The sequence below is a fragment of the Marmota flaviventris genome, chromosome 10 (genome assembly GCF_047511675.1).
Source record: "Marmota flaviventris isolate mMarFla1 chromosome 10, mMarFla1.hap1, whole genome shotgun sequence".
NCBI lineage: Eukaryota > Metazoa > Chordata > Mammalia > Rodentia > Sciuridae > Marmota > Marmota flaviventris.
In genome coordinates this window covers 109,768,952-109,793,450 of record NC_092507.1, presented here as the reverse complement: position 1 = coordinate 109,793,450, position 24,499 = coordinate 109,768,952, and the positions used below count along the sequence as shown (strand labels likewise).

General features: G+C 37.5%; 1 protein-coding gene across 5 annotated transcripts in view; it reads left to right on the top strand.

Annotated features, from left to right (window-relative positions):
• Positions 1-24,499, top strand: part of Wars2 (tryptophanyl tRNA synthetase 2, mitochondrial) — a 74,137-nt gene that overhangs the window by 18,745 nt on the left and 30,893 nt on the right. For 4 of the 5 annotated variants that reach the window (XM_027940258.2, XM_071618232.1, XM_071618233.1 and 1 more), the window contains one exon: positions 23,291-23,548. The exons of the other annotated variant lie outside the window; for it this stretch is intronic. In XM_027940258.2, coding sequence (XP_027796059.2) covers positions 23,291-23,548 — 258 coding nt within the window. The remainder of the gene's footprint in view (positions 1-23,290; positions 23,549-24,499) is intronic. 5 annotated transcript variants of the gene reach the window in all.

Here is a 24,499-nt window from a genome sequence, read left to right as displayed (position 1 = left end):
GTTTGGGCAGTTATGAATAACTTGTGTGTGCTTTGTGTGGACATAAATTTTCATCTTATTTGGGTCAATACCAAGGAGTGTGATTTGCTGGATCCTAAGGTAAGGGTATGTTTTATTTTATAAGGATATGTCTTCCAGAGTGGCTCTACTTTACACAATCACAATAGATCGACACTTTTAAAGTGAAAGTAAAAGCAAGTGCAACATAATATGTCTTCCAATTTTGTTTAAAAATTCATCTTACCTATGTAAATTTTTCTTATTTTTTTTTTAATAAAGATGTGGATGGATACACTCCTGACTCTTAATATAATGGCCTTAGCTAGGTTTGATATAAAGAAGGAAAGGACTTTTTTTTTATACTTTTCTTTAAATAGCTTTATATTATTACTTTGTGTAGCTTTTTGTTACAAGAATCAAATGTCATAGTTCTTTCTTCAATCTAATAAAGAAGAGGGGAACAAGGTGACAATATGCTCCAAAGGCCCAGAAGAGGTTCCAGAGGGTGTGTGTGTGTGTGTGTGTGTGTGTGTGTGTATGGGGACAGTAGCATATGAAGATTAAAATGCTGTCGTTATCAACTTGGCAGAGGCCTGATATTCCAGTGTAAAGCTCTGGTAAACTTGATTAGGCCCAGGCTTTCCACCCTCTGCCTAAACCCAAATGTTGGGTCCTGAATTACTAGTTACCTTAGAGAGGGTGCGAGAGACCAAACTGAGCTCCTAAATGAGGAAAGAGAGTCAGGGAGCCAGGCCTGGCTCTAGGGTTGGCTAACAGGGATGACAGAAAGGGCAAGACTCCTCGGTAAACAACATGGCCCAGTCATTGTCCTTGTAGTGGATCAATTTAATGAGCAAGAACAAGTGAAGAAAAGGAGGCTCTCTTCAGTGAGAATTACTGGTCATAACAGAAAAATTTGAAAACTGCTCTGGAGTAGGTCCCATTAAACAAGTGAGAAGAATACAATGAGGAATTAACAAAGACAAAATCGAAGAAATCTGAGAGCCTAAAACATAAACGATTCATTGTAGTTTCATGAAAATGAAAGAAGAGTGTTTTAAAGTGTGGTAATAAACTGTGTCACTTGATAGATTCAAAGAGCTCTTTGGACAGCAACAAGGTATCAGAGGGCAGTGGATTATGGGATGAGGATCATTTTGGGGTTTTGAAAAGCTTTAGTAATTCTGTGACTAAGAAACCAGATTGTGGAGGAAGTTATATGGGTAGCAGATGTAGGGTTTCTCACAGGAATATTTGGGAGGAGTAGGAGGAGAAATAACCCACAACAGGGGTAGGCCTTTTCATGTTTCCACACAGTAGGGAAGACTTGAAGGACCTGGTAAAGAGAGAATGATTAAAGATAGGTGAAAGAAAAGAAATGATGGAGAAATATTCTGACAAACACAGAAGAGAGAATCAATAGCTCTGTGGAAAGGCGAATCTTAGAGGTTATCTTTCTCTGAAGCGAAAGAGGAAAGAGGATACTTGTCAGCATGAAAGCATTTGGAAGTGCAAAGTAGAAAAGTTGGTGCTACATACTGATCTCTGTAAAGCAAGAACTGAGGTGACCTGATAGATGCAGGGCAGTCCCCGGGCTTAAGTAGACTGGAGATTTAAAAATGGCTCTAAGTAAAATGGACCAGTGGATTTGCTGTGTATGGCACAATACTCACTGGACCACAGACTTCTCAAGGGCAGTGACTGTGTTTTATTTGTAATTTATCTCTGGATCAGTGTTCTGTTTTGTGTTAACTGTTATATCCTCACTAGCACTCAATGAATATCTGAATGGATGGATGCATTCAAGAGTGAATGATCTGGTGTCTGGTATATGCTCATTGAAAGGTTATTTTAATTGAATTAAACTACTATTGTCCCTAATGAAAGTCTCTATGAAATTAAATATAATCATTAAATTAAACCCACAACACTGTAGTTTGGAAACAGGACTTAATAAAGTTGGTGGTACTGTTTTTATGAGCAACAAATCATGAGTGTTGGCTTCCCTTAGGATATGGGATAGTAGCAGTGTTTTGTTTGGACAGTGCTAGGTGAAAGGGTGTATTGTTAGATCTAGCACACATTGTTCTGCTGCTTGTAGCTCTGGAATCTGGCCCAGGTTTAGAAGTGTCATCATATCGAGGCCCAAATTTGTGGTTTCAATGGCCCCAGCAGAAACTGCACCTCCTTGCTCTTACCTCCTCATCAGAATGTTCCAGAACATTGAGACAGTTCACATCTCCCTATTTAAAAGTGAACAAATGACTAGCATGTGCTTTAGATAGACTTGGGTGCCTGTGTTCATAAATCTTATATTAGATGTGATAAGTGAAGAGCAAGATTTAATGGCATGTGCTTTTACTTCAGTAAATAACTTTGAAAAGGAAGACAGGGACAGATACTACTTAAATAAAGAAAGGAAATAGCTTCTGGTCTTTTTTCTAAGCGTGAAAAGGAAAGTGATGATAAGCTCTATCATTTAGTTAATAATTAAATGTTGAGGGGCTGGGGTGTAGCACAGTGGTATAGCATGTACTTAGCATGCACAAGGCCCTGTGTTCAATCCCCAGCACCAAAAAATAATAATAACTCATAAATAAAATTAAAATAAATAAGAACAAATATACAGAGATTAGTTTTTACAATAAAAGTAATTGTATACAAAACACTCTAAAGTATAAAAAGGAAGCTTTACTATAAGGCTAGTAAAATGTGACTTGTTCACTGGTAAAATCTTTTGGTTCTCTTCTTAAAAAAAAAAAAAAAAGCATGGATCTTATTTTGATTCTAAATCAATGAACTTATATTCCAGATTGGTTATTTCTTAGAAACGGAAAGTTGAAGTGATTCTAATATGAAAGCATGCATTTCTCCTCTGCTTACCAGCTTAACATGAGGAGTTTGCAGTTTCTTCCTTACTGAAGATGGTAACAGGACCAAAACATTTTACTCTGTGTCACTTTTGGTTGTTAGGAACTATCACAGTGGAGTCCTGACCCCTTGAACCATAGCAGCAGCAGAAGAGCAAAGAAGGAACTAGATTTCCAAATATTTTGTTTTCAGATGTTATTTGTTCTGTTGAAGTCATTTTTACAACATCTGATACTGATTTTGAGATTATTAATTTGTTCTTTTTTAAGATTCAGATTTTTAAAAAATAAACACATTTCCACTCAGTTTTCCCATAGATCCCATATCTGAACTCAAGACATCATGATCCTCTGGCATTCTGTGTTTCTGCCCTTGCCAGATTAGGGGTGCTCCTGGATGCTTGGCAGTGGCCACACAGCACTAGTCTTCCAGAAGAAAGGAAATGGCACTATATTTTATAGATTAGACACACACTCTACCTAAGGGCACAGTGGTATAGTGGTATATGTACTTAGCATGCACAAGGCCCTGTGTTCAATCCCCAGCACCAAAAAATAATAATAACCCATAAATAAAATTAACATAAATAAGAACAGATATAAAGAGGTTAATTTTTTTTTACAATAAAAGTAATAATATACCAAACACCCTAAAGTATAAAGGGCAGATCTAGTCAAAAGTCACACTGAAGTTGTACGTGAACTCCTTGTATATTTGTCTGTTGCCTCTTAAACAGCACCGATAAAGTGTCGGGAAAATATCATATAAAATTCCCTCTGAAACTTCAGGTAGGATTTCTTGCACAATAAGGCGAGTTGAATAACTTTATAAGGGGGTTATAAAGGTAGTTGTTAAACACATATTAGTCTAAGAGCATTTTATTATAAATTCAATTAAAATTATAGCACACCAGGAATTTAGAAAGTGGTCCGTAGTTGTAGGTATTGTTGACTAAAAAAGGTGGCTAGGATTTGGATGGGCAGTTGGGAAGGGCTCATTTGAAAATTCCCACTACTCGTCTTGGTAATTGTAGTCTTGCATTCCCTAACCTTCATGGAGTGTTTATTTCTGCTTCATTCAAATACACATATTGAGCCTCCACCTGTCAGTGTTAGGAATAAACACATGGCTCTTGTTTTTGAGGATTTCACTGGCTGGTAAGGGTAGCAGACATAGGACAAGTAAATTACAGTCCAACCTTGCGCTGTAACAGAGTCAGAACAGAGTATTGTTCGTGCTTATACAGGCAAGTAACTCATTTTACCTCAAAGATTTGGAAAACACCACAAGTTTGGTGATGTTTGGAGGGTCTTAAAGGTAAACTGAAATTTGTCTGATAGCGAAAGATGTGTCAGGCAGAGGGCAGTGCATGTATAGAGGCTTAGAATTTAGAAAGAGTGTGGCATTTTCAGGGAACTAAGAGTACAATCTGCAGATTTGAGCTGGAGGAGGAAAAGGCTATAAATTTGAGCCTTATTCGTTCAGCAATGCCAGTGGAGTAGGAGGTCAGCAAAGAAGTAAAAATTGCTAGAAATACGAAGGAACTTGAAAAGTTCTTTGTTTCTTTCATAAATCATCTGATGTGTCATTGGACTGTTTTTTCTGCTGCAGCATTTTTAAAAATCATAAGTTTGTTACGTTAGAAAATAAGCAAAGAGAAACTCTTTCTTAAAACTGAACTGGTGACATTTCAGCAGCAGCATCTCTGCCCAGCTAGGGTTCTGCCTGTCCACGCAAAACAGTTCGTTCCATTTGGTCCTCACATTTCCAATTCTTTAATGTTTCAGACATGAGCTTTTGCTGTTGCTTTCTTGTATCTGTGACTTTATCATAAGAATATCAAAATGAAAGACTGTTATTTTGCACAAAACATCCAAGAGTTTACTGACTAAGGCAAGTAATGGTGTTAATTGTGGTACCAAGTATTTTATCATTAATACCTGCTCAGCTCACAGTAATTTGTTGGCTAAATGAAAAATAATGTACCCTCACAATACACTTTCAAAAGTGTATTTGGAATTGTTAAAAAATAAGAGCAATATTGTATTATTTATGCTAATTACTTTATTAAAATTTAGCTCTAAAGAGTTATGTACAACATCTTAAAATTTTCTATTTGGGAAAGAGGGGAGTCCCCCCAAATCATAAGTAAATTGCATTTAAGTTTTTTACAGTTTGAGTATTGATTTTGTTGTGAAGCTGCTGAAAAATTATCTACTTACAAAAATAGAATATATCCATTTAAAAACAAAATGTATTAAAATGGATAAGACGTATAAAAATAAAATCAGAGTGGAGAATATATGGACTAGAAGTGTTTTCTTAAAAGAAACATGATAAATATTTCATTGGTAAATAAAGGCAGCTTTCTGGAGCTGTTGAAAATGAAAATAAAATATAAATGAGAATAATTATTTTGATTTACACATTCACAACGTGGTTACTACAAATGCCAAATGAGATTATTGGGATTAGGGAAACAAAACTCTGATGCCACATTATTTTACAAATGAAATAAATGTTTCTTCAATTTATTTACCAGTACATGACAAACCAAGTTCATAACCGAAAGAAAAATTGGTTTACGCAAACAATCAGAGAAGGAAAAGCTTTCTTAATTAAAGAATGTTCTTGAATTTTATTAGGTCAGTGAGACAATTGACTAAGGAATGTACAGTTGTTTTATACACGCACACAGAGTGAGTATAAATCAGCATCAGGATTTTCTTGTGCCACTGAGCACCACAGTGTGGGGCAGAGTTTTAGAGGAAGAGCGAAGTGCTTGCCTGTGCAAAATTCTAAGATTTAATAGGAAGTATGAGGAATTGAAAACTCTGTAATGCCTCCAATACTGACACTTCTTTGATACCATCCTCTCTGCCTCTGTATCTGGGTTGCCAGTTTTTTCAAAACTTTTGTAAGAGGCCCAAAGATGTGACATACAGGAAGTGATGTGGCATGTCAAAAATATATTGGATTATTTGTTCTCTAACTTTATGGGCTGTCATTGAGGGCTTCCAGAGATTATAAACATACTCTTTTAAACATAAAGAAGGATGGTGAATTAATGATCAGCTGACACTGGTTTGAAAATCCAATTTTTTCTCTCAAGTTTATCAATTACATACACAGTGTTTTTAGAGATTCTTTCCGAAGAGCTTCAAAGAGAATTTATAGACATGTGTACTTAGTTTTCAAAAGTAAAAGAAATAGCTCATTGTTGATTTTCTAAGAAAAGCTATCTCTCTGGAGTGATTATGCAAAAAACAATCTATTAAAATTTCAAAGGAAAACCATTTCCTTTAGAAAGAGAACAACAGTAGCTCATGGCAGTTCAATGGCTCCATTTCATACTACCTCATCAGAAGAAAATAGTATATGCTCAGTATTTTGCAACAAAGGAAATAGTATTTAAGTTGACATTTACATTTTTCTGAGTGATTATAACTATTCGAAGGTCTCAACATATAACATAGTGGGAATTTTTCAGAGATACTGTTTAAATGGAAGAAATAAATGGAAAAAAAGCCAACCATGTGCAATAATTTTAAGGAATCAATGTAAATATGACCGTAGGACTTTGAACTGGTCCCAGAACAAAATAACAGCAACTTCATCTATGATTACACCCACTTAGTTGATCTGGGCTGGTTGTTTATTTGATGTGGTCTGCCCAGTAATGGTTCCCGTGTCTCGGCACCTATACAGTCATGGTTTGGCCAATCCCAGTAGTCAATGCAGAATGCTTTTATTCCATTCTGCAATGCCCCAGCATGGGCTTGTGCAGCTCTACAAGAGGAGCTCAGAGGCCTGGGTAATGACACTCTTACAGCAATGGCAGCCAGATTACAGATCCCAGGAGACACACTGTGTCAGTTTACTGCATTAGTCAAGTACACTAGTTTCCTAAGGCTGCAGTAACTGAGTACCTCAAACTGAACGACTTAATGCAACAGAAGTTGATTCTCTCATAGTTCTAGAGCCTGGGAGCCTGGAAGCCTGGGAGTCTGAAATCAGAGTGTTGGGTAGAGTACGACCCCTGAAGCCTAGAGGAGAATCCCTCCTTGCCTCTTCCCAGCTTCTGGTGGCTCTCAGATGTCCTCGATGTTCCTTGGCTTGTGACCCCATCACTACAGTCTGCCTCCATCATGCGTCTTCTTCCCTCTGTGTCTCTATGTGTCTTCTGAGGAAATGGGTTGTTGAATTTAGGGCCCACTGTAATCCAGGATGACCTCATTTTAACAGATTACCACTGCAAAGACCCTCTTTCCAAATAAGGTCACATTCTGAAGTTCCAGGTGGACATAAATTTAGGGGGACATATTTGAGCCATTATACCAAGCAATGGAAATACTACAAATTTAATCTTATGCAGAAGAATGTCAGTTGTTATATAAATCTTTCTTCCATTTGTGACTTCATAGATCCTAAAGATGAATGAATATTCTTAGTGTTTTAGTGGTACATGATATTGACTCTAGTGCTAAGATTTAATGAAAAATAGCATGGCATAAAAATGGTAAATGTAAAACATTAATCTAAAATTTCCCATAAGACTTTTTACTTGGTTAATTAAGGCTAATTCATAGAGATACTTACCTCTACCATGTTTTATTAATCTTTATGTGTGTGAAATCATATTATAAAGAATTCATACACTAAATTAAGGGGTTTGGACTTAACCCTGTAGGAAAGGAAGAATCTAGTAGAGAATTCATTATTTTAAAAATATAGATCAGCTGACGGCATAGAGGATGTAGAAGTCAGAAGCTATTGAAACAGCACAGGTGAGATGATGATTGGAAGTGAAACTGTGTTAATGTCCCGTTGACTTAGTAATTTATTAGATGATGATGACAATAGCTAACATTTATTGAACACTTTCTATGTACCAGTCACTTTTAGTGCACCAATGTGTTTAATTATTATAATAATCCAATGATGTAGAACTATTCGAATTTTTATTTCAGATTAAGAAACTCAGTGACAAATTTTTGCCAAAGATCACATAGCTTTTAATTATAGAAACCAGGGTTTGAACCTAAAAATGTAGTGAGTGAGGGAAAAGAAGGAATCTGGGGATGACTTAAGGAGACTTGTTCTGTCATTAGGCTGGACTGAGAAGACTGAAGCAAAGCAGGTTTGAGAGGAGCTGACCAGGTTGTGAGCCAGTAGATTTTGTTTTAGATATAGTAGTAAATTCAAAATCTGCTGGTGGGAAATCCAAATGGATATGTCCAGTAGCTCTCTGAAAGTACTGAAAATGATATATGATGTTAACATTTATTTTCTCTGAATACAGATAATACTGTTTTTTTAATATATACTTTTTGTAGCTTAAGTAAAATATTAAAAACTATTGATGCTATCTTATAGATCTGAATTTAGGGTAAGGAAGGGTGGGTACTTTTAACAGGGTGAGTATCTTTGTGATGAAATATTGTTATGTCCTTCTTACATTAAGTTAGGTTAGTAAATAACTACCTTATTTAGAACTTTGTAGAATTTTTTGGCCTATCAGATATAGGGAGAAATTAGTGACAAACATGTAACCAGCTGGTCACAAGTGAATTTTCTGCATCACAAATCCCCCTTCCTCACCTTTCCCTCCAAGCTTTCCGCCAGACATACCCCTGCATTGCTCTAACCACAGGGTATTCTGCGTCAAACCTGGCTGTTTATGGGAACTGCTTTTGTTGAAATCATTAAAGAAAGAAATGCCTGTGAGTTCTCCTTCTGAAGCACTGCCTGTTTTCTGTGTCATTTTGGTCTCATTAATCAGCGTTCCAGTAAGGCAGACACTGTGGTGTGTATTTTACTGTCCCCAGCACAGCGGCTTCTACATCTCTGCCCAGAGGCCGACGCATTGGGGAAAAGGAGAGAGGGAAACCATCAATCTTCCCAGTTGCTCTGTCAGCAGCGATTCCTTCCCCCTTCCTGTTGGCTGTCTCTCTCACCACCTGTGTTTAGAATTAGCACTGAAGCTGCTGCCCAGATGAATAAGAACTACTGTCCTTGTCACCTGCCCCAGTACGGGCCACCACTTCTTAATGACAACAAGTATATCAAGCAGTGAAGTAAGCAGTGTAGGAGACTCACACATCCCCTTAAAAGTTTATTATAACATAAAATTAAAAGAGAGTTTAAGTCATACATTCTAGAGGGTAGCATCACTTATGGATCAAAGAGGTAAAAGCAAATATCTTGAGTGCCCTTGATATCTTCTCATGGTCTGGCTCTGAATCATGTATGGCTGAAGTTGATCCACCTGGGTCTACATCCTAGCTCCACCATTTACAATCCATGTACTACTCATTTAACCCCTCTCTGCCTCAGTTTTCGTATCAGTAAAATGGGGATGATAGTACTACCTACCTCACACTTTTTGTAAGGATTGAGATAATGCATTCATCATTCTTGCTGTAGGACTTCTCAATAAATGCTAGCTATCATTAACTTCCTTGTTAGAATAAAACTGAGGCTCAGAGAGGTTAAATAATATGTGAAAAGTACTAGAAGGAATAGAAGAAATTGAATCTAGCACACTCTCTGATCCTTGAAACTTACGTACTTTATATTATACTATATTATTTCCATCAGTTTACAAATAACTTCATATGTGACCTTTACACATCATTAACATTACATCTTTATTTCCCATTATGTAAAATGGAAATTGTAATTACTGATATGCTTGTTAGTATAAGACTCTTTTTGGTGGGAGGGGGAGTAGTAGTGGGGCTTTAAGCCAGGGGCAGTTTACCACTGGGCTACGTCTCCAGCTCTTTTTTTTATTTTTGTTTTTGAGACAGGGTCTTACTAAATTGCTTAGGTCCTCACTAATTTTCTGAGCCTGGCCTTGAACTTGCAATCCTCCTGTCTCAGCCTTCCTAGCTGCTAGGATTACAGGCATATACCACTGCACCCAGCTAATACAAGACTCTAAAAGTTATATGCCAATTAGCTTAATCAAGCTCTATGCAGAAAAACTTGGTAACAGAAAATGTTCACATTCTTTAAAAGCAATTAAACAATAAAAAAGTGTCAAAAAGGACATCATTATTCCCTTGCCCCCTGGGTAACCACAAATAAGCTAGGTGTGTATCCTTCCTTCCTTTTCAGTATTTATCTATTTAACAAATGTTTTATGTAGAACAGCTTTGGGCTGAGTGATGTCCTTGGTCCTGTTACTGTTCTTCTTCCCATTTTACAGATGAGGAGGTTCTGTGATTTGCACAAGGAAACAACTAAGATAGTATTGGATGTCAAAGTTCTGGCTCCAGAATCAGGCTTCTCCCCTCCATCAATTTTTGGAGGGCCTACATCATTCTTACCTGTTTCATAATATTCCATTGTTGAAAAAGAAAACTAACTTATTTACTACCCTATTGATGGATATTCATTGTAGTTCTTTTATTATTAAACAATCACATGTGAAATATCAGGTGTCCTTACATTCTTGTGTATTTCTATAGGACAGATTTCCGTATGCTGAATGGTTCAATCAAAATAAAACACTTAACATTTGACCTCAATAAATGGTTAGATAACTTATGAAGTTATGAAGTACCTGCCAGGCATTGAGCATGTTATACTTACAGTCCTCTTACCCCCGCTATGAGGTAGCTACTATTATTACCCCATCTTTTAGATGCTCAAGACTACATAAGTAATGGAGCAAGGACTTGAATTCAGGCAATCTGGCACTAGATGCTGCTTTCTAACCATAACCAGACTAGTTATTATCATATTTTACTCTTTATCATTCTTCTAACTTACTCCAAAGTTGGATTAACAATCTCAGCTGACACTAGGGTCTGGACTGAATGTGGTTGGAACAATCCTACAGGATTCTATTAGCCTCCATGTTGGGTGATAAGGGAGGGAGCCGTGACTCCCTGGGAAGTGAGACTTGTTTCACCTGGTAGAAGTTGGGATGGCCAAAGAGATACCATTTTTTTGTGAATTATCTTTATGCCATGAAAATAATTTTAGAACTGTTTGTTCTGTACTATGGGTTCCTTTGCCTCTCTCCCACAGATTCAGAACACTTGAAAGAACATGGAATTATTATTTCATATGTTGTGTGGAAGAATTTTGGCACCTCAGCTTCACCTGCTAAGCCTACCTATTCTTTTTTATGTAATTTTTAAAATTTATATATGACAGCAGAATGCATTACAATTCTTATTACATATATAGAGCACACTTTTTTATATCTCTGGTTGTATTCATAGTATATTTACACCATTTCGTGTCTTCATACATGTACTTTGGATAGTAATGATCATCACATTCCACCATCATTAATTACCCCATGCCCCCTCCCTTCCCAATCCCACCCCTCTTCCCCATCTAGAGTTATCTATTCCTCCCATGGTCCCACTCCCTATCCCACTATGAATCAGCCTCCTTATATCAAAGAAAACATTTGGCATTTGGGTTTTTGGGATTGGCTAACTTCACTTAGCATTCTCTTCTCTATCTCCATCCATTTACCTGCAAATGCCATGATTTTATTCTCTTTTATTGCTGAGTAATATCCCATTGTGTATATATGCCACATTTTTTTTTATCCATTCACCTATTGAAGGGCATCTATGTTGGCTTCACAGTTTAGCTATTGTGAATTGTGCTGCTATAAACATTGATGTGGCTATGTCCCTGTAGTATGCTGTTTTTAAGTCCTTTGGGTATAGACTGAGGATAGGGACAGCTAGGTCAAATGGTGGTTCCATCCCCAGTTTTCCAAGAAATCTCCATACTGCTTTCCATATTGGCTACACCAATTTGCAATAAGCCTACCTGTTCTTAGACCAGGTTTTGGTCAACCAACTGAGCTAACCATGAGACCCCCTACAGTGTGCTTGAGCGTTGAATCCAGACTCAGGTAAGACAGGTTATCAGAAGGAGTGTTTGTCAGAAAGGGTAATGGGCAGAGAAGAGCTCCAGGCAGAGATAATTTTGTCTTCTGTTGCAATTGTGTTGTTAAAATATCCTAGTGAGATCATTTTTTTTTGGTGAAGTCCAAGCTATATATGCTTTCTGAATCCCTGAGCCATAAGGCTTTATGGAACTGGACATTGCCAAGTAACTCTACCTGACCATCTGAGAGGGTGTGCTTACTGCCTGTCAGGTGTCTTCTTTCACTATGGTAAGGCTGGAACCACACCTTCATACTCTGCTGACCTCCGTGGCTGCCACATGTGATAGTTGAACTGCCTGAAACCCAAGGGACCTCTGACCATACATTAATAGATGATCATCTCAGAGATTTTATTGCCTTGAAATGTAGCTTATAAACAAGTGAACATACTCTTTGGATTTTTTTACAGTCTTTTCATTTGTTGGCATTTATTTCCTAGCAGGTTGGCAGCTTTTGAGAATAATTATGTAGTAATTGGCTTAGAACTCTGGATTCCCAATCTTGACCTCACATTAGAATCACCTGGGGAGCTCTTAAAACTCCTGATGTTCATGCCAAATCCCAGACTGATTAAATCGGCATCTCTTGCAGGGGGTGGTGGTGATAGCAGGGGGACTTAGGCATTGATTATTTTAGAAAGCTCCCAGTTGATTAGTCTGCAGCCAAGATTGAGAGCTATGAGGTTAGAAGATATCTTCTCCTTTTCATTCATAGTGTTTTCATCGGTACCTCATGTTATGCTGCTGAAGTTAATTTTAAGAATAGATTATTGAAGCCCAAAAGCCTCTCTCAAATTTAGCGTGCATCAGAATCACCTAGAAGAGTTGTTAAAGCACAGATTGCATAACTTCTCCCATTTCTTCTTCGGGGTTAAGCCCACTGTTAGAATTCCTGATTTTGTAGGTCAAGGAGGAGATCCAAGAATTTGCATTTCTAACCAGCTCCCAAGTTTGTGAACAGATGGAAGATGAAAGGATTGAGCACAGATTCTCAAAATGTGTTCCCTGGGCCACCTTCCTTCTGCTCTTTGCCACCAATGGTGGCCAGAGCAGCCACCTCAGATAGTTCAAACTCAAAATAACAGTGTTGGAAAATACTGTGAATGCTGGTGGAGGCCTCATATTGCCCCACCTTCAAGTATTCATCCAACCTAATTAAAAGCAATATATATGCAAAAGCAACCTCCTCTTCATGCAAAACCGCTCCCACTAAGTCCCTTGAACGTCAGTCAGAATTGGAGCCAACCCTGGATAAGTGTCTAGTGTCCCAATGTGGCACTTGGATTTCATTTTCCCACAGAAACAATTTTATGAATGTTTAGGTACAGCCAAAATCATGCTGTTATAACCATTCTTCAGGAATACTGTAGCTCAAAGAGGCTTTGATGGGCTGCCTCCCGGGAGCTTAACCTCCATCTAAAGAACTGAGTTTCTGAGTTGCATAAAACCAATTTTAAAACAGACTCTTAGAACAAAACTTGTTTAGCAACTGCCTGTAATGGGAACATTCGGTTCATTTTGTTTGCAGTTCATTTTTCTCTTTACGTTGGGAGTCAAAGCTGGAGCAAAAGGTTTGTCAGGCATTCAGTTAACATTTATTAGGTGCCTACCATATACCTGGCACTGTGCTATTTACTGGAGATATAAAGATGAAAAAGACAGCCCCTGCCCTAGAGGAGCTCATATTCTAGGTGGGAAAATATTTACTAAGCAAATAAGAAAATATTTACCAGGTTACCAATGTGATATATGCAATAATGAAAAACGGATGAAGGAGGAATCTGTTCTGCCTGGAGGGAGGGGGAGAGAGGAGAGGAAGAGGAGGAAAAGGAGTGGGTCCGGGTAGGAGAGACTGATGGGGAAAGCCGAGTGTTTAAGAGGATTACAATTATTTAGATTGTTGGGGGTTTGAAGACCAAGGAGAGTTCTTCAAGCAGAAAAGCGGGTGGACATTCTAGGGTGATGGGACAGTGTGACTGCAGAGAGGAATGAGCTGCACAAGAAAGTCAAGGAATCAGGTGAGCTCCCCATTTAGTGAGATTGAAGGACATCAACTACCCCCTCACATTTAAGCCTTCTCCTAGGGGTAGAAATAAAAGAAAAAGTCACTCTAAGTCGGTATATGTGGTGTTTACACTTTTATCCCAGACTCTCTTTTTTATGTTTTTATTAGTGTGTTGCATTTATATAATGGAGTACATTGTGACGTATTCATATGTGCACATTACATAATTTGCCCTTCCTTCTCCTCCCCCCAACCCCCTTAACCCACTTCTTCTCTTCTGACCCTCCCTTCTTCCTATTTACATGTTTTTCATTGGGATACTATAAATATACATAGAAGTGGGATTCATTGTAATAAAGAACTTTCTTTTCCTGGTCTATTTCTCACCACCCTGTGGAAGACAACTTTAATTTTCAACAGAATATTAAAGCTTCTGAGACATCTTGAATCAAGTAGTTTCAGACTATGCTCTGACAAGACCACTCTCGGGTTGGCTGGGATGAACACAGAGCAGGGAAGGCCTCCTGGGCCCCCCTCACTGGGTCGACCATTATCTAATCACCTACCAAGCTCTTCTTTGGGAACATCTGTTAAAAATATTAAATTCAAAAAAATTCAACTTTTTAAAAATTTTAAAAATAATATTCTAATTCTCACACATTTCAGTAATAGTCTGAGGACTTTGGTGTGGGTGTCCAGATCTCTCAGCTCCTGGCAAGTTGGTAAGTATTCTCACATAATGAGCTGAAGAGGGACTTTGGGCAGATATTGATGTGGATGTGTGAATGCGGTTATGACTGGCAGGATATGTCTTCAGATGGCCACAAAATAGGTAATGATAAAATTGCATCCCAGTATGAACACTTTAAGACCTATGTTAGGATTTTCTTATGAGAAAAAACTAATCTTAAGCATTTCAGCACATTTTTTTTATACTTAAGTTTTAGTATTTCTTGATGTCTTGCCCGTATTTACTGTGCATTTAATAGAAAAATAAATCATGCCATGATAATTAGAATGTACCCGGCAAGAACATGATCCTGCTGCTTTGATTTAGCAAGCAGTATTACTAGGAATTAAAAATATTTCACATTATATGTCACGTAGTGTTAATGCCTTGTTTAGATGATATATGTTAACTTGGTTTTTACTCACCTTTCTAATGAAAACTAAAGGGACTTATAGTTTATTCTCTTCTTACATATAACCTTAACATTTAAATGTGGCTTAGCTGCCCTGAGATGATGATGGGAGTCAAACTATCAGGAGTTTGAATTTTATCATTTCTGTCAGATAAGGAGATACTCACTAAGAGGCTGTTTGCCAAAGGGGGTGGGGGGAAGAGAGCGAGAGATCTGAAGAAAATAACCCAAAGAAATGTTTAAGCCCAAAAGAAATAGCTACAGAAGAAAAGAACATTATAAATGTACAAGCCTGCTGTCTTAGTCCATGTGTGCTACTGTAACAAACCACAGACCATTTATAAAGGTAGTTTATAAGGTTTTTTGTTTGTTTGTTTGTTTTTGTGGTGTTGGGGTCAAACCTGGGGCCTTGTGCGTGCTAGGCAAGTGCTCTACCACTGAGCCAGGTCCCCAGCCCTGGATGGCTTATAAAGGCCAGAAATTTATTTCTTACAGTTATGGAGGCTGGAAGTCCCAGGTCAAGGCACCAGCCCTGGTGTCTAGTGAGAGCTGCTCTGTTTCCAACATGTTCTTTTATTGCTGCATCCTCTAGAGGGGAGGAACACCATTATCACATGGCAGAAGGGATGGAAGAGTGAACTTTCTCAGAAGCCTCTTTTGTAAGGGCATTACTCCTAATCACTTCAACAAAGGCCCACCTCTTCTTACTACTACAACAGGGATCAATTTGCAACTTGAAATTTGGAGGGCTTGCATATTCAAAGGATTGAGCCTGGGAAGAACATTGTCTGCAGGTTGGCAGTGCTGAGTTGTGGATTCTAGTGCCCCTGCTGTGTCACCAGTGGTGTGCCCTTGGCCTTGTGATTAATACTTCTGCAGAGCAACTTCTTCTGAGAAGTGTGTTGGGGTCAGGGACTGGTGAGAGTGGGGGTGTCTAAAAACCAGGCCAGTCATTTCTTGATGCTTTTATCAGTGCATTATAGTTATATATAATAGTGGTGTTCATTTTGACATATTGCAAATGCATATATTTTTTAAAGAGAGAGAGAGAATTTTAATATTTATTTTTTAGTTTTTGGCGGACACAACATCTTTGTTTGTATGTGGTGCTGAGGATCGAACCCGGGCCACACGCATGCCAGGCGAGCGCGCTACCACTTGAGCCACATCCCCAGCCCCAAGATGCATATAATTTTAATCCCCAGTGCTTCTGCTTTATCCCCTTTCCGCCCTCCCTCTGATCTTCTTCCCCTACTCTGTTGGTCTTAAGTTTATTTTTTTATTGGTTCATTATAATTATACATAAAAGTGGAACACTTTGTGCTATATTCATACATGCACATGACATAATCTGATCAATCTTCATTCTTCAATTTCCCCTTCTCATTTCTCCTCCTTCCACCTAGATCTCCTTCCAGTACTGCTCTTCTATTTTTATGACATCCTCATTTTTATTCCTTATTTCTCTCTAGCTTCTACATATGAGAGAAGACATTCGACCCTTGACTTTCTGACTTATTTCACTTAGTATGATGTTCTTTAGTTTCATCCTTTTACCAGTAAATGACATAATTTCACCCTTCTTTATGACTGAGTAGAACTCTATCATGTATATATGCCACATTTTCTTTACCCATTGTCTGTTGATGGGCAGAAGCCAATTCCACAAATGTGGCTTTTGTGAATTGCACTGCTATAAACATCTGTATGCCTATTATCACTATTGTAAGCTGATTCTAGTTCTTTGAGGAGTGGGATAGCTGGGTCGTGTGGTCATATGGAGTCTTTCGAGGACTCTCCATACTGCTTTCCAAAGTCCTTTTCTAATTTGCGGTCCTGCCAATAAGGTGTCAATGTACCTTTTCATTGCATCTTTGCCAGCTCTTATTGTATTCTCGATAGCTGCCATCCTAACTGGTGTGAGGTGGATATCAGTGTAGTTCTGATTTGCATTTCCCTGATTGCTAAGGATGTTGAACATTTTTTTTATATATTTGTTGGCCATTGTATTTCTCTATTTGAGAAGTGTCTATTTAGTTCATCTGCCCATTATTGTGTTGTCTGTTTTATTAAATTGTTCAATTTTTTTAATATATTCTGAATATTAATCCCCGTATGAAGAGCAGGTGGCAAAGATTTTCTCCCATTCAGTAGGATCTCTCTTCACAGTCTTGTTTCCTTTGCTGTACAGAAGCTTTTTAATTTGAGGGCATCCCATTTGTTGATTCTTGGTTTTATTTCTTGAGCTTTAGAAGTTATTAAGACAGTCAGTGCCTGTGCTGTTATGCTGGGGCATTAACTCTGTTTTCTTCTAGCAGTTGCAGTGTTTCTCATCTACTTCCTAGGTCTTTGATCCATTTCAAGTTGATTTTTGTGTAGGGCAAGAGATGAAAGGTCTAATTTTATTCTTCCAGTTTTCTTGGGAATATTTGTTAAAAATGTCATTTCTCCAATGGCTGTTTTTAAGTCAGGCCAATCTTAAAGTCAAGAAGTTTTAAAATGGATGCAACTCAGTGTGTCAGAAGCAGCACAGAACCCAATGGCGAAGGTTTCAATCCAGATCTGACTCACCTACCTGTGACCCTAGGTAGTTAAGTTAGTTAGCCTTGTAGTGTCCTTCCACGGACAGTGATGCCAATGATTCCTACCTTCCTTAAACAATATAAGGTCTATGAAAGGGCCAGGGACTACTTCTGATAGCTAAATTCATCACAAGAAGAAAAACACATCTGTAAAAGTATTTTATCAGCTGATCAAAGGATAGCCCAGTACATATTGGGAAAACTCTCAAAATTTGGAAGTGACTGAAGCCTGTAGAAAACTTTAAAAAATGTGAAGGTTTTTGCTTTTAAATTCATTTACTAGACTAACAATATATATTAAGTGCTTATCATAGATGTCCTTAATAAACTCACAGTTAATAAGTTAGTTGTTCCTTTGTGTTTTTGGATACTAGAGGATTGAAAGTAAAAAAAAGAAAAGAAAGAAAAAAAGAGACCTCATGAAAAATAGAAGCAACACTAATAAAAGTAAAGAAAGGAAATCTGGAAGGAGGAAGAGTAAAGAAAATGTACTGGGGAATGAAATTTAGCAAACTATGTTATGTGCATATATGAATATGTCACAACGAGTCCCACTACTATGTGTAATAATAATGCAACAATTAAAAGAATAAATAGAATGACTGAACAATTGATGTTATAGCTGTGTATAGGAGGATTTTTTTTTTTGGGGGGGGGGGGTTACCAGGAATTGAATTCATGGGTACCTGCCCACTGAACCTCATCCCCAGCCCTATTTTGTATTTTATTTAGAGACAGGATCTCACTGAGCTGTGTAGCACCTCACTTTTGCTGAGGCTGGCTTTGAACTCCCGATCCTTCTCTCTCAGCCTCTCGAGCTGCTGGGATTACAGGCATGGGCCACCTTGCCTGGCATAGCAGGGCTTTTTAAGGACTCTTGAAACCTTTGGTTGAAATTTTTGTTTTCCACAACCATACTGAAGTTGAGTGTTTTACAGCTTACTTTTAATGTTTTCTATTTGGGATTAAAGGCAGAAACTCTCAAGTGAATCACAAGCATTGTTCTTTGCCATACTTAATAGCTTAGGATTTTTCAATTAATTTTGAGTAGTCACTGAAATTAAGAAAATTATAGGGCTGGGGATGTGGCTCAAGCAGTGGCTCGCTTGCCTGGCATGCTTGGGGTGCTGGGTTCCATCCTCAGCACCACATAAAAATAAAATAAAGATGTTTCCACCAAAAACTAAAAAATAAATATTAAAAATTCTCTCTCTCTCTTTAAAAAAGAAAAGAAAATTATAAATTTTTTTGTGTTTGTGAAATTGGTAAATCTGTTCTACCTCTGATTTGAAAATCCATTCTCTGTTCTGGAATATATCAAGTGCCAATGGTAGTGCTGATTCTAAAACAAGCCAATGGATGCATTGGTTGCAAATGGCATTTGTTAAGGAACTGTGCCTTGAGTAAAACTGAAGACCTGATTTGTAAAAATGCTCACTTTTGCTCCTCTGTCCAGCCTCGTGGAATTGTAGGCTGGTGCTCCTGCCTGCCCCATGGGTGAGTGAGCTCCTGTGGGCTCGTCTTGAAGCTGTTTTCTTTGCGGTTTGCCCCGGTCCACGGGGAAGCTGTGCATTCATTTTCATTCTTCTCCAGCTCCAGTGCTTTTGAACACAGAACCCCCATCCTCCCACCTCCCAAACTCTACATTCCAACGCCGTGATCTCATGGTACCAGGCATATCTCCCCTGCCATGCCGGCAGGCTGCCCGCTGACTCTTGCAGGGGAACAGACGGGAACATAAACTCACGGTGGAAGAGCAGGATGCTCTCTGTATATTTTTAAGACCAGGAATCCAGTTCCCATTTAGAGGCTGTATTTTTTTAATAGCTCCTTGAAAATTGAACAAAACATTTCTTGTTGTTCTTATTTCTTGATAATATCATTCCCTCTGCCCCGATGTATAGAATCTCAGAAACTAGAGAATGGAAAAGATGTATTAGATCATGTCTAGCCCATTCCCACTGGTCAAAATTCTTTTTTCCCACAGTCTGTCCTCTAGTGCTTTTCTTTTCTAGTTTTCTCAAGAATTTGTTTTCTCCATTTCTCCTGGGGAATAATTTCTTAGTTTGACCATGGAGGAATTTATGGGGAAATATTCAGATTCTTTTTTTTTTCAGCTTAATATTCCTGGTCTTCATAACCCTTTACATTACCATAAACAGTTCCTCTTTTTCCTAGGTCAAGTATTTCTGGATGGTATTTTTTTCCCTTCCATTTATTAAGTTCAGAGTTTGTTTTTCTGCTTTGCTTTCTCTCTTCATCAATCAACCTTAAAGCTCATTAATCATTTTTTACTGCACTGAAAACTCTTTTGCTTATTCCCATATCGGGAACCCAGAGCTGGTTAAGGTCCCTAGGTACTGGAGGAAGCTTCCCTAAGATGTACTATGAGTACATGTGTTTCTCTCTCCTTCCCTCCCTCCCTCCCTCAATTCTCAACTAGAAACTGTTTGTAAATTGTGATTTAAAGAGTTAGTTATTTGAAGGCCTAGTGTGAGTGTGTTTGTTTGTGATTTTGAGTGGTTAGATGATATTTGTTCTCAGTTATGTCAATGATATTTTTCATATCCTCAGAGCTGCAAATCTTTTGATCTCCTCCTGAGGGCTTGGATCAAGTACAATTCTGGACCTAATGTAACTGTAATGTGGCATTCTATTTTAGAGCTGCCCTCCTAGGAGTAGAAAGGGAAATAAACTGATATTTGTAGGAGTTGAAATTCTGGGGGAAAAGGATGGGGAGATTTTAAGTAGTCTTTTAACATTCACATATTTAAAGCAGATTAGCTTTCAGTGTTGTGTATAAAGATAAATCTTCATCTGCTATACAGTTTCCTGGATTGGGTTAGGGAGGTGGTTCTACCCAAAGCCATGTTATAAGACTCAATGTAATCCCAGTCAAAAATTTCAACAGATTGTTTTTTTCTCTCTCAGGACTTGGCAAGTTGATTCTAAAATGTATTAAGTATAAAGGAGCAAAATCAAGTGAAATATTCTTGAAAAATAGAAAGACTTGACTACCAGATCCCAAGACTTATTTAAAAAGCAGTGTCATACTGGCACACATACAAATAGACGAATGGGACAGAAATGAAAGACCGGATCGTTAACAGATTCTCCATGTGGTGAATCCTTTATGACAGCTGTGGTATTCCAGAGTAATATGAAGAAGCAGTCTTTTCAATTCAAGGTGCTAGAACCATCAGATATCCATGTACAGGGACCATCCCACCCCCCACCCCACACACACACACACAGTAAAAGAAAGAAAGTAGAAATGACAGGGGCGGGTTGTGGCTCAGTGGTAGAGCGCTTGCCTAGCATGCGCAAGGCACTGGGTTCCATTCCCGGGCATCACATAAAAAATAAATAAATAAACAAATAAAATAAAGGTTAAAAAAATAAGAAAGAAAGAAATCGGATGCCTATCACAGGCTATATGCAAAAACTCCAGATGGATACCAGCATAATTGTGAAAGATAAAACTTTAAAGTACACACACACACACACCCACACACAAACACACATGCTTTAGTATGTATACATGCACACATCTCCATGACTTTAGGGTATTGAATGTTTTCTTCTATGATAAAAAAAAAAATCTGTAGTCAAAATTTATGAATTTGGCTGGTAAAGTTAGAAACCTCTCATAGTCAAAAGATATGTAAAAAGACAAATAGGCACACAGTAAAAGAATATATTTTTATGTATAATTGAGAAAGTATTAGTTATATAGAATATGTACCATTTTTTTTTTTTTTTTTTTTTTTTGGTGCTAGGGATTGAACCCAGGGCCTTGTGCATGCAAGGTAAGCATTCTACCAATTGAGCTATATCCCCGGCCCCTATATTCCAATATTTAAATAAATAAAAGATAATCCATTCTGAGAAAAATAGACAAAACAATTTAAATAGACTCTTGACTAAAGAAGTAAAAAATAGCCAATAATCATAAAAGTCTCAACTTCTTTAACAAACAAAGAGGTGAAATTAAATCATAATTAGATTCTACTTCGTGGAGTAGAATCTACATGTTAGTAAAACACAAAAGGCTGGCAACACCAGGTTTTGAGGGGAGGTGGAACAACAAGAGCTGGTGGTAGAAATGTAAAGGAGTAGTTCACCACATGGTAGGTAGTTGCAGGTGTGAGTATACACCTTTTGATTCAGCAGCTGGGTCTCTACACATGCACACTAGAGAAACTTGCACTGTACACAAAGAGAAATGGACTTTTTTGTTCCTATAACTTTATTTTGCAAAATGTCAAGCCTATGGAAAAGTGGCAAATAAGCATACCATATATGATAAAGCCTTCACAGATGCTGGCTAAGCAAAATATGGTAGTTAGTGGAGAGAGCATGCCTGGGCTTTGAAGTCAGTGAGTGATACTTGCACTGAAATCCCAATTCCACCACTTATAGCTCTGTCATCAAGGGAGATCTATTAAAATCTGTAAGCCTCGGTTTTCTCATCTGCCCTGGATACAATAATATGCCTACCATATCAATAACATAAGGATTAACTATATTAATGTTTATAAGGCATTGAGATAAAGTGTCAGCAACATAGTAGTTGCCCTGTAAGTTATGGTCACTATTATTAATTTTTTGTTGTAATGGTGGTTAACATGATAATGATGTATTTTATATTTCCAGAGCCTTTTAATTACAGCACATTTATTGATACATACTCATTGTGAATTTTTTCACCATAGAATATTAAGTAATTCTGGGGGAAAACAGCATTTTATTTAACCCTGTATTGCATTTTTTCATTTTCCTATTAAAATTTCGTTACTAGAAAGTACAATCCAAAGAGAAAATATGATCATGACCAAAAAAATGTTTTTATAATTTAGGAAATTATGCAGAATTAAAAACTTCTTTTGAAGAAATAAAAATGTAATTTTATCAAAATTAAAAGAAACTGAGGGCTGGGGTTGTGGCTCAGTGGCAGAGCGCTTGCCTCGAACATGTGAGGCATTGGATTCAATCCTCAGCACCACATTAAAATAAACAAACAAAATAAAGATATTGTGTCCATGTATAACTAAAAAAAATTTTAAAAAAAGAAACTGAAGCACAAAAAAGTTTTTAAAAAGTTCTTTAAAAAATAATATTAGAAATAAAAAGTGTTTCCTAATTTCTAATCCAAGAATCTACACAGTAAATTTACTATCAGCAATTATTTAAAAAAAAACACGCTTTAATAAATAGCAGTAGCCCTTAGCACTGAAGCTATGGCCTTCATTTCCTTAACTACAAAATAAGTGAAATCACATGAAAAACCTTTGAGCTTCTTACTCTCTAGTGAAATATGATTCTATGTCTGAGGACTTTCTCACTGACCACCAGAACCACAGTCGTCTTTTCTTCTTGGGAGCTGCTGCCTGTACCGCACTCTTCTACTTTCCTACCTAGTCATGATTATGATGCCCCATTGTACCTTTACTTATCTTTTCATAAACATCCTGTATCTCCAGTTAGATCATATTCTCTTGGGGTTACAGACCTCTTTTCATGTATCATTATGTTTAAAAGGTTTTAAGTGTGAAAAAAAAAAAAAAACAATTAAACGTCATGGTCTTTAATAGCACCTAGTGTGGTGATTTTGCACAGTGTAAGCACAGGATAAATGCTTGATGCAAATGACTGTCAGATTACAGTTGGCAAAAACAGGACTAGCCATCATAGTCATTGTAACATGAGCATAGGATTTGGGATCCTGCCTCAAAAGCAAATATGTTTATTTTCCTTCGTTTTAGAAAGACAGTATGGAGCGGATATTTTCTGGTATTCAGCCTACAGGAATCCTCCACTTGGGAAATTACCTAGGAGCCATTGAGAGCTGGGTGAGGTTACAGGATGAATATGACACAGTGCTATACAGCATCGTTGACCTCCACTCCATCACCATCCCTCAAGACCCCACCATTCTTCGGCAGAGCATCCTGGACATGACTGCAGCTCTTCTTGCTTGTGGTATAAATCCAGAGAAAAGCATCCTTTTTCAACAATCTCAGGTCAGCATTTCGGATTAGAATCGAGAACAATATTTACTTTCAGATTATTTAAGGAAAAATTTGAATGATTCATATAGCTCCTGTTCATTTTTTTTTTAAATTGTTCAAGGGCAGCTTCATCAAATGCAATTGTTTTCGTTTAATGTTTTGTCTATATTCTTATCATTATGTATCCATATATTTCTCTTTTTTAACATAATTTTTAGTTGTAATTGGACACAATACCTTTATTTTATTTATGTTTATGTGGGGCTGAGGATTGAATTCAGGGCCTTGCATGTGCTAGGCGAGCACTCTACTGCTGAGACACAATCCCTACCCAAGTATCCTTAAATTTCAATAGTGTTTTTCAACTTATCTTCCACTGGACTTGGCAAATTTATAGTTCTTCATCTATCAAAAAAGTTGTATCTAATACTTTTAATCCTGGAATGTTTTTTTCTTTGCTCTATTGCAAGCATCATTGAACCAATGATTTTGTGCTATTGACTAATCTCTTTATGATCAAGGACAGAATTTAGTGACCAGTGGTTTTATGTAATTCCAATGTTGCTTTCTTGGGTATTGCATTTGGAAGGCCTATTGGATAATCCCCATTGTTCATTCTTTGTCTAATAGCTTTTGAGAAGATTTGATGGAACAAGCTGGGAAATTGGAAGACAAAGTCCCAGTGTCTTGTGTCCAAGCCAAGAAAGGCTTCAGAGAAAAGCCAAAATATTTGACTCATATCTTTACTATGGATGAATCAGTTTATTCTTGGACATGCAGAGAGCCTGGCCCAGAGAGAGGACAATTATGAAATGCTTTAACAAAGAAGATAAAAATTCTAACTGATCCATGCCCTCATTACATATCTGCTTTAACCTGCAGTAAAACCGTAGCCAAGGAATGACCTCCCTTGATCATAATCTTCTATCATTATTTTAATATGTTTTATTGTCCACCAAACTT